Source organism: Molothrus aeneus, chromosome 23 (assembly GCF_037042795.1).
Source record: "Molothrus aeneus isolate 106 chromosome 23, BPBGC_Maene_1.0, whole genome shotgun sequence".
In the NCBI taxonomy this organism is placed as follows: domain Eukaryota; kingdom Metazoa; phylum Chordata; class Aves; order Passeriformes; family Icteridae; genus Molothrus; species Molothrus aeneus.
In genome coordinates this window covers 2432615-2444957 of record NC_089668.1, presented here as the reverse complement: position 1 = coordinate 2444957, position 12343 = coordinate 2432615, and the positions used below count along the sequence as shown (strand labels likewise).

The window sequence follows — 12343 nt, the reverse complement described above, 5'->3', positions numbered from 1 at the left end:
TCCTTACCTGTCGGGCAGGTCAGATTGTGGCACAGTCCCTGCCCGTGGGGTGGTGTTGGCTTTTTATACTAAGAACTACGTGTACTTTATTTACAATAATTTTTTAATACCTATCACCTATGTTAGACAGTGAGCTTCTACCTTAAACCAATCCAAAAGTGCCACCATCACAGCAGAAGATGGAGGCCAGGAGGAAGAAGAAGGACAGGACACGCCCAGATTCCTCCATCTTGCCTCTTGAACCCCCATTCTAAAACCCCAAAATTCTACATTGTCACCCTGTGATAAATTCACTGTCATTCTACTTAAACTCTCTTGACTTGTAACTCTTTATATAAAGGTGGTAATTTCAAGGTGTTGGAAAGTCTCTTTTTGCCAGCCCCGAGACCCAAGAAGAAGTCAGGATTCCTTGGTTCTCCTTCTCAGAGTTGTTTATTTTTCCTTATCTGTAACATCCTTTCTCTGACCTGCTGAGGTCTGCCCAGCAGGTTGGGTTGTGGCACGCTGACACCAGGCTTGAAAATCTCCCATTTTTTGGGGTGATTCTTAATTAGTTTGGCATTAGTTTGGCATTTCCTTCTTCTGCAGAGTCCTTTATTTGAGGGTGATGAATCTGAGGCCACTTAGAGGCTGTTTTTATTATATTATTATGTACTTTATTATATTTTTATAATCACACAATATTTATATATTATTTATAATTATATAATATTTTACATTATATTATGTATTTATATTATATCTTTGTTGTATTATCGTATTATTATCTATTATATAATTATGTTTTTATTTTTATTATTATATAAAATTAATTATTTTTATAAATTTATTATAGTATATGTTATATATTTTATATTACTTTATATTATACTTTATTTTAATTAATATAATATATAATTTAATCATACTATAGTTTAATATATTATATTATTATGTCTTTATTATATTATTATATTATTTTTATTAATTTTATAATTCTAAGACTATTTTATTAATATAAAATATATTAATAGTACTATAATATTAATTATTATAATATTAATATATTAAGATATAATTTAATAACAGTATAATTTAGCAATATATAATTAATATAAATATATAATATTTTAAATCATTATTATTTTAACTAATTTTTATATATTATATAATTTTAATTTGTTTTTCTTATTTATTTTTGCAGCCTGACAGGCACCACAGTCCCTGACCTCATTGTCAGCACCCAGCACCAGATGTGGCTCCTCTTCCAGACCGACAGTGTCAGCAACCTGCTGGGCTTCAAAGCCACCTATGAAGGTAGCCCAGGCTCCTCCCTCCCAATTCCCCTTTTCCCAGAATATCAGGGACCAGCTGGGTGCAGGGAGAAAATGGAGCTCCTCTAAATAAACCAAAACTGGGTGCAGGGATTGGGGAGAAAAGGGAGCTCCTCTAAATAAATCAAAGTATTGAAGGTTTGGTTTTATTTATTTTTTTTTTCCTTAAGAGTTTCCTTTCCCATCCAAGCTGGCTGGGTGGGGGCTGCCCCGTTGCCATTTCAGGTGTTTTATTGGGAAAAAAAACCGGGAATTTCAGCTGACAGGAACAGATTGTGCCTGTGGGATGGAATGGGATGGGGGAATCCCTGGTTCCAGCAGATCTCTGGTGTCAGCTGCTTTAAAATGGGCTGTTTCAGGTGAAATCAAAGTTAATAAAAGTTAATATTGGGGTTTTTTCAAAGAAACTCATGGAATGCAGCAAAATGTGAGTGCTCAAGTCTGGCCTAAGCTTGTGTGTTTGCTGTTGTCACAGGTGTTGGCAAAAATAGGGAAATTGTGTGGGGAAATCTCCTTGAGAGGTGCTGGAAGTGCCCAGTGGGAGCCTTCAGCTCTGGAATTGCCAGCCCCAAATGCACATTATTCATTTTAAATAATGGAAATTTGCAGCCTGTGTAAATCACCTGGGTCTCAGTTCAGCTCTGGCTCCTTGATGTTCCCCAAAATCACTCCCAAATCTCCAATCCCAACTTTTATCCTCCTGAACAGATTTTTTTTTCTCATTTAATGAACAATAATTCTGCATTTCCAGTGCTTGGCAGAATGAGTTTGGATTAAGCTCCACTTTCCTGGAGTACCCTTTCCTTCCTCCCCACTGCACAGAGCTGAGGGATGCTGAATTTTTTGGCATCCTGGGGCTTCCCTTCTCCCTTTTTTCCTTTAATCCTGGGTGATTTGTTGGGAAAACTCCTTGCCCTGGAGCTGGTGCCTTCCACTTCCATCAGGATATTCCTGCAGAATTCCCAGCCCCTTGTAACAGCTGGGGCAAAGGGTTCCTTCAGACCACATTGTTCAGAAGTTCCTGAGAAATTTAGGATTGGTTAAAGAAGATCCAGACTCCCATCATTTCTTCTTTTTGAGGGATATTCCCCTATTTAAATTCCAAAAAAAACCCACCACCTTTATTTCTTCTGCTGATGAACCTGAGTTTATGCCAAGCAATAGCATAAAAGTAAATTAATTTTATAAATTCCTGTGGTGAGAACAGAAACATCACAAAAAACCCCACCAAAAATCCAGAACAAAGCCAAATTGTAATTCACTGTTGCATTGTTTGAATAGAAAGCCAGAATTTCAAATTAAAACCAGATTTATGGGCGCTCCCACACTAATTTAATTTGGATTTCTGCTGGAATTGGGAAGGAGCTGAGTCAGGTCTGAGCCCCCTGCTGCAGGCAGGGGATGATTAAAAGCTGTTTATTGTCAGGGGAGTGCTGAGCAAGGCTTTGGCTGTGGAGAGCTGGAATTCAGCCCCACGGTGCTGAAGAGGCTTAGGAGCTCTGCAGGGCTGGAGCTGGAGATTTCCTCCCCTGCCCTTTGTGCTTTTCATCAAACTTCTTCATCTTACCACGGGAATTGATACAATTGATTTACTTTTATGCTCTTGCTTGGAATAAACTCCAGTTCTTCAGCAGAAGAAATAAGGATTTTATTTTCTTTTTTTTTTTTTTCAAACTTAGCTGGGATGAGCTGCTGTTTCCTGCAGCTCTTTTGCCAATTATCCAGGTGGGAATCCAGCTCTGGATTTATTTTTTTTTTTTAAGGTTCTGCATCTCCCACTCCCCTGTTTTGTTGGTGTTGGGGTCTCTCAGGAGGCCAAGGGGTTTCCATCCCTCCTGCTCTGCTCTCCCATTAAATTTAATTTAATTTGAATCAAATTTAATTTAAGGGCTTGAGCAGGAGCCACAGAAGGGCTTTGAGCTCGTGCTGTGCTGAGCTGAGCTCTGCCAGGGTCCTGTTCCTGGTGTTTAAGCCTGGCCCAAAGCTCAGGACAGGGTTTAAAGTGATGCTGGTCCCAGCAGAGCCAGGCCCAGTGCTGCACTTGCTCTGCTCTGCTGGTTTTGGGTGGCAGGGAGGGGCAGGAAGGGATTTTTCCTTTTAATTCACCCCCTCCTTGTTGTGTTTTCTCTTTAGATCTGTTTTTTTCTGGAATCCCAGACCAGTTTGGGTTGGAAGGGGCCTTAATGTCCATCCTGTTCCACCTCTTCCATAGGGTCAGAACCAGAGAATCCTTTAGGCTTGGGATAAAATTGGGATCATTTTTATTCATTCTTGGAGGAAAAAACTAAAAGGCAACAGAAACACCCTGATCTTGTTTCCTCCAAATTCTTACCTGACACCATTAGTTGTAATTAATTAAGCAAGGTCATTTAAGTACAAAATCCTGTGTGTGAGGTAAAATCCTTTGGGCTGAAATGAGATAAAAATGGGATCATTTTTATTCATTCTTGGAGGAAAAAACTAAAAGGCAACAGAAACACCCTGGTCTTGATTCCTCCATATTCTTACCTGACATCATTAGCTTTCATTAATTAATTAAGCAAGTTCATTTAAGTACAAAATCCTGTGTGTGAGGTAAAATATTTTCCTGGGTGTTTTCCTCTTTAGATCCCTTTTTTCCTCCTTCAGGAATCCCAGACCAGTTTGGGTTGGAAGGAGCTTCAAGTCCATTCCTGTTCCACCCCTTCCATGGGGTCAGAACCAGAGAATCCTTTAGGCTTGGGATAAAAATGGGATCATTTTTATTCATTCTTGGAGGAGAAAACTAAAAGGCAGCAGAAACACCCTCCTCCAAATTCCTACCTGACACCATAAGCTTTAATTAATTACGCCAAGTTCATTTAAGTACAAAATCCTGTGTGTGAGGTAAAATATTTCCCTGGGTGTTTCCTGACTGGGGGTGACATTTGAGGTGTTTCCTCAGTCTCACAAATCCTTCACCCTCTGGCTACCCCTTCCAGAAACCAGAGTTTGACTTGCTGGCAGCTCCAAAATTCCTCATTTTCCCCAGAAAATTTCTCATTTTCCCCCAGAAAAATTCCTCGTTTCCCCCCAGAAAAATTCCTCATTTTCCCTCAGAAAAATTCCTCATTTTCCCTCAGAAAATTCCTCGTTTTTCCCTCAGAAAAATTCCTCATTTTCCCTCAGAAAATTCCTCGTTTTCCCCCAGAAAAAATCCTCATTTTCCCTCAGAAAAATTCCTCATTTTCCCCCAGAAAAAATCCTAATTTTCCCCCAGAAAATTCCTCATTTCCCCCGGGAAAAATTCCTCATTTTCCCTCAGAAAAATTCCTCGTTTTCCCCCAGAAAAAATCCTAATTTTCCCCCAGAAAATTCCTCATTTCCCCCCATAAAAATTCCTCATTTTCCCCCAGAAAAAAATCCTAATTTTCCCCCAGAAAAATCCTCATTTTCCCTCACGAAAATCCTCATTTTCCCTCAGAAAAATCCTCATTTCCCCCCCTTTCCTCCTGCAAGAGCAGGAATTCCCAGGGATGGGGAGCAGCCTGGATTTGGGGAGGTGTGAGGGAGATTTTTTTCTCATTCCTCACCCAATTTCCCACCCACCACCCTCAACCAAACAGCACAAAGAGCTCTGCAAAATTCCTGCTGCCACATTTTTCCCTCAGAAAACGCAGTTTTGTCAAAAAATTTCCCCCTGTATGAATAATATTTGATGGGGAAAGCAGTGAAAGATTCATGTCAACTTGTTTCCTTTCAATAATGTCAAAACACTTGGTTTGGATGTTCTTGTTTAGTTTTGACTTTTATTATTCTAATGTGGAAGTGATTTTTCTTTAAACATTCATCAGGAGGAATGTTTCAATCTTATTGAAGTAACATGTTTTGATATTTTTGAATCACTCCTTTTTTCTTTCTTTTTTTTAAATGAAACTTCTGCCCTGCTCAATATTTCATGGATTTTTCTCCCTTACACAAAGAAATGCAGGAACCAGGGGATTTTCCTCAGGTCAAAAAATGGAATTTCCGAATAAATTCCATTTCCTGACCTCTGTGAGGTGATGAAACCTTCGAGCTGTGTTTGCTTGCTGCTGACAAGGAGAGGGTGGGAATTGGGAGCTCTAATTCCTCATTTTCCTCCCATTTTTAACCCCCTGATTGGAGCTGGGGTCGTGCAGGGTGACAGGAAAGGGTGAGGAGGGAGGAGACCCTGCAGTGATGTTTTTATTCTCTCTCATCCAAGGGTCAAAATGCTGATTTTACCTCACTTGGCTGCGTTTTTTCCTGAGCTCCTGATGCCCTCAGCACACCCCGATTTTATTGATGCTGCACATTCCCAGCTCCCTTTGGAATTCCAGCTCTGGAAATTCTGCTTTTCCCTAAGCTGGAGCTGCTTGGTGCAGAATTTCTGTGATTCCCATCCCTGCCCAAGCTGAGGGAAACATTTGGGGCTGGCCCTGGGGTTTTGGCATCTCTGACCCTTCTGGGGAAGCTCCTGTGGCCTTCAGGAGGACGGGGCTGCCACGGCTCAGACAGGAATTTTTTGTGTCCATTTGTGGAATTTTGGGGCTGCCAGAATGGGAATTTTTATTTCCATTTGTGGGGGAGTTCTGGGGCTGTCAGGATGGGGTCAGGCAGGAATTTTTTATGTCCACGTGTGGAGGAGTTTTGGAGCTGTCACAATGGGAGTTTTTGTTTCTCTGTGTGGAATTTTGGGGCTGCCAAGATGGGATTTTTAATGTCCATTTGTGGAATTTTGGAGCTGCCACAATGGGAATTTCCTGTATCCATTTGTGGAGGAATTTTAGGGCTGTCACAATGGGAGTTTTTTGTGTCAGTGTGTGGAATTTTGGGGCTGCGGGGATGGGAATTTTTGTGTCCATTTGTGGAATTTTGGAGCTGCCACAATGGGAATTTCCTGTATCCATTTGTGGAGGAATTTTAGGGCTGTCACAATGGGAGTTTTTTGTGTCCATGTGTGGAATTTTGGGGCTGCGGGGATAGGAATTTTTGTGTCCATTTGTGGAATTTTGGAGCTGCCACAATGGAAATTTCCTGTATCCATTTGTGGAGGAATTTTAGGGCTGTCACAATGGGAGTTTTTTGTGTCCATGTGTGGAATTTTGGAGCTGCCAAGATGGAAATTTTTTTTGTCCAGGTGTGGAATTTTGGGGCTGCCAGAATGGGAATTTTTATTTCCATTTCTGGGGGAGTTTTAGGGCTGCCACAATGGGAATTTCTTGTGTCCATGTGTGGAATTTTGGGACTGCCATGATGGGGTCAGGCAGGAATTTCTGTGTCCATTTGTGGAGGAGTTTCAGGGCTGCCCGGATGGGAATTTTTTGTGTCTGTGCATGGAATTTTGGGACTGCCACAGCTCAGGCAGGGTGTGACAGCCATGGGTGTTCTGAGTGGCAGCAGGGAGCATCCCCAGGTCCCTGTCAGACACACTGATAAATGTTCCACATCCACTCCTCCCATCCCAGCTCGTTGCTATTCCTTGAGTTTTCCAGCTGAATTTTCATTTCATGCTAAGCACTGCTGGCCTTGTGCGTTTTTGAGGGGAGGAATGAACAGTTCAGTGCAGCTTTAACACCCAAAATTTTCATTTTCCATTCCTAATATGCAAGTGCAGCTCCTAAACAGTTGGATTTGGAAAGTGTGCAGGAAGATCCGTAAATCCTGGCAAAGTGCTTTCACTGAGAGGCAAAAAAACTCAGCCTGTTTCATGAAAACTTTTAATATTAATTTATGTTAAATTATTTTGGGGATGCTTCATTAGCTAGCAGTGAGTTTTCAGCTCGAGATGCAGCAGAAGCTCAGTGACTCCTGCTCAAAATACACCTGGATGTGGAGTTGCCTGGAGCCAGAATAATAATGAGGGTGCTTGTTGTTATTCCAGCCAAATTGGGATATTAGAGGGAGTCATGCAAATCTCAGCTCCCATGGTTTGCCTCTGTAAAGGAAGTGTCAGAAAAGAGATTTCCAATTTGGTGCAAGAAATTGGAAACGGGGAGGAAAAAGGCAGCGAGACTGATCAGAGATGATGGGGATAAAAACCAGAGGAGTGTGGAGCAGATAAATAATGTGGGAACACTAAGGAGGAATGAAGGGATGAAGTTTTTGGGGATTAAAACCAGAGGATTGGGAGAGTAGAGGAACGTGGGGCAGATAAATTATGTGGGAACACTCAGGAGGAATGAAAGAATGAAGTGTTTGGGGATAAAAACCAGAGGATTTGGAGAGGAGTGAGGAGCAGATAAATAATGTGGGAACACTCAGGAGGAATGAAGTTTTTGGGGATAAAAACAAGAGGATTGGGAGAGGAGAGGAGTGTGGAGCAGATAAATAATGTGGAAGTACTAAAGAGGAGTGAGGTTTTTGGAGCTAATAGTGATCCAGGGCAGGGAGCCTTTTGGAAATGGGATGGAGGGGAGCAGGAGATAACAGGAAATTGTGCCTTTCCTAATCCCAAAACCCTGGATTTGGGGGTGGGGGAGCTGTCAGGAGGGGTTTTTAGGAGAAAATCAGGGTTGGGATGCCACAACCTGTGGGGGCTGCACCAGCTGGGCCTCAGCCCCTTCCCACACCCAAACCCTGTGTGTTCTCTCTTCCAGCCCTTTCCTTACACCCAAATTCATTCTTCCAGCCCTTTTACTACACCCCAAATCCTGTTTTCTCTCTTCCAACCCCTTCCCCACACCCCAACCCTGTGTTCTCTCTCTTCCAACCCCTTCCCCACACCCAAGCCCTATGTTCTTTCTCTTCTAGCCCCTTCCCACACCCAAACCCTGTGTTTTCACTCTTCCAGCCCCTTCCCCACACCCAAACCCTGTGTCCTTTCTCTTCCAGCCCTTTCCCCTACACCCAAATTCCGTGTTCTCTCTTTGAACCCCTTCCCCATACCCAAGTTTTCTGTTCCTTCTCTCTCTTCCAGCCCCTTCCCCACACCCCAACCCTGTGTTCTCTCTCTTCCAGCCCTTTCCTTACACCCCAAATCCTGTTTTCTCTCTTCCAACCCCTTCCCCACACCCCAACCCTGTCTTCTCTCTCTTTGAACCCCTTCCCCACACCCAGATTCTCCGTTTTCTCCCTCCCAGCCCCTTCCCTCACCCAACCCTGTGTTGTTTTTCCCTTCCAGAGATCGACCAGGGCAGCTGTGGGGATCCCGGCGTCCCCGCCTTCGGCCGCCGTGAGGGCTCCCGCTTCCGCCACGGGGACACCCTGCACTTCCAGTGCCAGCCCGCCTTCGAGCTCAAGGGCCACAAAAGCATCACCTGCCAAAAGAGCAGCCAGTGGTCTGCTCAGAAACCTGTGTGTGTTTGTAAGTGGGTCAGCAGCTCCCTGGGCCCCCTCTGAGGGGACGCCAAGGTGGTGGCGCCTGCCCCGGTGGCGCCTTCAGCCAGCCTGGGGACAGGTTTGGGCTCTTCACTGGGCAGGGCAGGGGAGATTTGGGCTGTGCTGGGCTCTCCTTGCCTTGTCCTGAGGGAAAATCAGTCCTTGGTGGTCAGCACAGACAAGAGATGGCCAAATTCCAGATTTAAACATGGATTTTCTTTGTAGAGAAAGTTTTGGGCTGTGCTGGGTTCTCCCTTCCCAGAGGGAAAATCAGCCCTTGGTGGCCAGTACCCAGCAAATTCCAGATTTAAACCTGGATTTTCTTTGCAGAGAGATTTGGGCTGTGCTGGGCTCTTCCTGCCTTGTCCTGAGGGAAAATCAGCCCTTGGTGGACAGGACACAGCAAATTCCAGATTTAAACCTGGGGTCTCTTTGTAGTGCAGGATTTGGGCTGTGCTGGGCTCTCCTTGCCTTGTCCTGAGGGAAAATCAGTCCTTGGTGGCCTTGGCGCAGAGAGGACCCAGCAAATTCCAGATTTAAACATGGATTCTGTTTGCAAAGAGAGATTTGGGCTCTGCTGTGTTCTCTCTGCCTTGTCCTGAGGGAAAATCAGGTCCTTGGTAGACAGGACCCAGCAAATTCACAATTTAAACCTGGATTCTCTTTGTAGAGAAGGTTTTGGGCTGTGTTGGGCATTCCCTGCCTTGTCCTGAGGGAAAAATCAGCCCTTGGTGGCCAGCACAGACAGGAGCTGGCCAAATTCACAATTTAAACGTGGATTCTGTTTGCAGAGAGAGATTTGGGCTGTTCTGGGTTCTCCCTGCCTTGTCCTGAGACAAGATCAAGTCCTTGGTGGACAGGACCCAGCAAATTCCAGATTTAAACTTGAATTCTCTTTGTAGAGAGATTTGGGCTGTGCTGGGCTCTCCCTTCCCTTCCCAGAGGGAAAATCAGCCCTTGGTGGCCAGTACAGACAGGACATGGCCAAGTCCACAATTTAAACCTGAATTCTGTTTTTTGCCCCTCATTTCTCCCTCATGATCCAACCCTCCCCAGGCTCCCTCCTGCAGGGCCTGTTTTGCATTTGTTGCCCCATTCTCAGCAGGTTTGGGATGTTCTGCTCTCTGTGGTGACCCAGGATCACATTTTGGGGTGGAAATGGGAGTTCTGCACAGTCCCCATGGGGTTTTAATGCTCTCAGTGTTCTCTGTAGATATGTTGGGCATTTTGCTTTATTGCCCTGCCAGGATCTTCCTGCAGGAGTTTTCCCCAGAGTTTTCCCTCTGTTTCCCCCAGTTGGGGGTAACCTCACTCTTCTTTTTATGTCCTTTTCTACTTTTTTTTTAAATCTCCTTTTCTACTTTGTTGGCTCTGTTAAAATCTGGGCCTTGGAACAGGGGAGTGAGGCTGAGCTTTAAAAAAAAAAAAAACAAACAGGAAAATGCAGTTTAGGGAGGGGAGAATGGAGAGGGAGAAAGCAAAAATGTTGGTTTTAGAAGAGCAGGTGCCAAACTGGGTGAGATTCCAGTGGAAATGTGGTGTGGCAGGAGCTGATCCATGAAAAGGATGGAACTGGGGGGGGAAAAACCAGATTTTGCAGGGGGTCTGGAGAGCTGGGAGAAAATTGGGGGTCACGGAGAAGGGGGAGAACCAGTTTGAAGCCAGTGCCTTTCTTTTCAAACACTGATTTAAGCTCAGAGAAATGCCTGGGGAAAGGAAGCAATTCCTCTGAGTCCTCCATTTTCCAGCTGCCATCCCTCCCTTCCTGTTTGGTTCTTTTATTTGTAAGCAAATCAGCTGGAGGTGCTGCTGAGGAAATAAATACTGGAGTTTTTCCTGATTATCTGGGAGGTGGGAAGTGTTAGACTGGTTCTGTGCTGGTTTTTCCTTTTAATTTCTTGGAATTTCAGGTGAATTTGGACAAGTTGGGGTGGTTGAGGCTGGTGCTGAGAGTTTGGAGTGAGAATAAACTTGTGGCTTGTGCTCAGGGCAACAGAACTGGGTGATAACAGACTTAGAAAGGAGATTTTTGGTAAAATAGGATTATTGATATTGATCAGATCAAGCCCCATCCATGCAAAGCATGGCAGGAATCTTCCAGTTCAAATAATTCCAGCGTGATCTGTTCTCTGTGGCTCTTGAGATATTCATGGATCAACAAGACAACGTGCAGGGAGTGGGAAAAATCCCTCACAGACCCCTCCTGACCTTCACTCCTGATTTATTGTGGAGCAGGAGGGGTCACAAAATGGACAAAAAGGACAAAATGTGTCCCAATTCCAGGTGGGAAATGTTGGGAGACCATCAGATGTGAGGGGGGGAAATGAGGGAACCCCTTTTGCTTCTGTGAAATTTGGGGTCTGGGGGTTTGTTTCTTTGAAATTTGGGTGGTGGGGAGTTCGTTCCTGTGGGAGTTTGGGAGTCTGGTTGGTTTTGGGGTGTCTGGGGGTGTGTTCCTCTTAAATATGGGTGTCTGGGTGTTTGATTCTGTAAAATATCAGTGTCTGGGTGTCTGTTTCTGTACAATTTAGGTGTCTGACCGTTTATTTCTGTACAATTTAGGTGTGTGAATGTTTGTTTCTGTCCAATTTGGGTGTCAGGGTATCTGTTCCTGTACTTTGTGGGTGTCTGGGTGTTTATTTCTGCACAATTTGGGTGTCTGGGTGTTTATTTCTGTACAATTTGGGTGTCTGGGTGTTTATTTCTATACAATTTGGGTGTCTGGGTGTTTATTTCTATACAATTTGGGTGTCTGGGTGTTTATTTCTGTACAATTTGGGTGTCTGGGTGTTTATTTCTGTACAATTTGGGTGTCTGGGTGTTTATTTCTGTACAATTTGAGCGTCTGCATGGCTGTTTCTGTGCAATTGTGTGTATCTGGGTGTTTGTTGCTGTTCCATCTGGGTGTCTGTTCCTGTTCAGTGTGGGTGTCTGAGTGTTTATTTTTGTACAATTTGGGTATCTGGGTGTCTGTTTCTGTGAGACTTGGACGGCTGGGTGTCTGTTCCTGTTCAATGTGAGTGTCTGAGTGTTTATTTCTGCACAATTTGGGTGTCTGAGTGTTTATTTCTGTACAATTCAGATGTCTGGGTGTCTGTTCCCGTTCAGTTTGGGTGTCTGGGTGTTTATTTCTGCACAATTTGGGTGTCTGAGTGTTTATTTCTGCACAATTTGGGTGTCTGGGTGTTTATTTCTGTACTGTTTGGGTGTCTTTCTGTACAATTTGAGTGTCTGGCTTTGGGTGATGGCTGAAATTCTTCTCTCTGTCCTGCACCATCCTGGCACTGCTTGATCCAGCTCCATAATTCTGTTGTTGGCTTTAAAAATGGCATTTCCAGGCTTGGGGGATGTGGTGTCTGTCACAGGCCAGGGCACTTTCACACCCAGAACTGGATTTTGGCCAGAGTTTGTTCCTTTTTCTCAGCAAAACAGACATTGGATAAATATTCCTGAAGGAAAACCCTTGTGCTCTGATTTGGGGATAGAATATCCTGTGGCTGAGGAGATTATCCAGTTTATAAATGGAGAATCAGCTCCATAATTTCAACTCTGGGGCTGCTGCCACTGAGGATGGAGCTGTGGTGAGGGAGAGGGACATCCCAGAGCTGCCAAAACCTCCAGATCCAGGGTGGGAATTGCTGTTCAAACATCCTCGTGTGGAGTAGAGAAAAAAAAAAAAAACAAACCCACCTCATGTCCTGATTTTATTTGTCTCCAAAATTCACTTCACA

At 44.0% G+C, this 12343-nt stretch overlaps 1 protein-coding gene across 1 annotated transcript in view; it reads left to right on the top strand.

The window, feature by feature from the left end:
- CSMD2 (CUB and Sushi multiple domains 2) overlaps positions 1–12343 on the top strand; it is a 263376-nt gene that overhangs the window by 146269 nt on the left and 104764 nt on the right. The window contains exons 12-13 of the mRNA XM_066564613.1: positions 1184–1296; positions 8416–8598. Coding sequence (XP_066420710.1) covers positions 1184–1296; positions 8416–8598 — 296 coding nt within the window. The remainder of the gene's footprint in view (positions 1–1183; positions 1297–8415; positions 8599–12343) is intronic.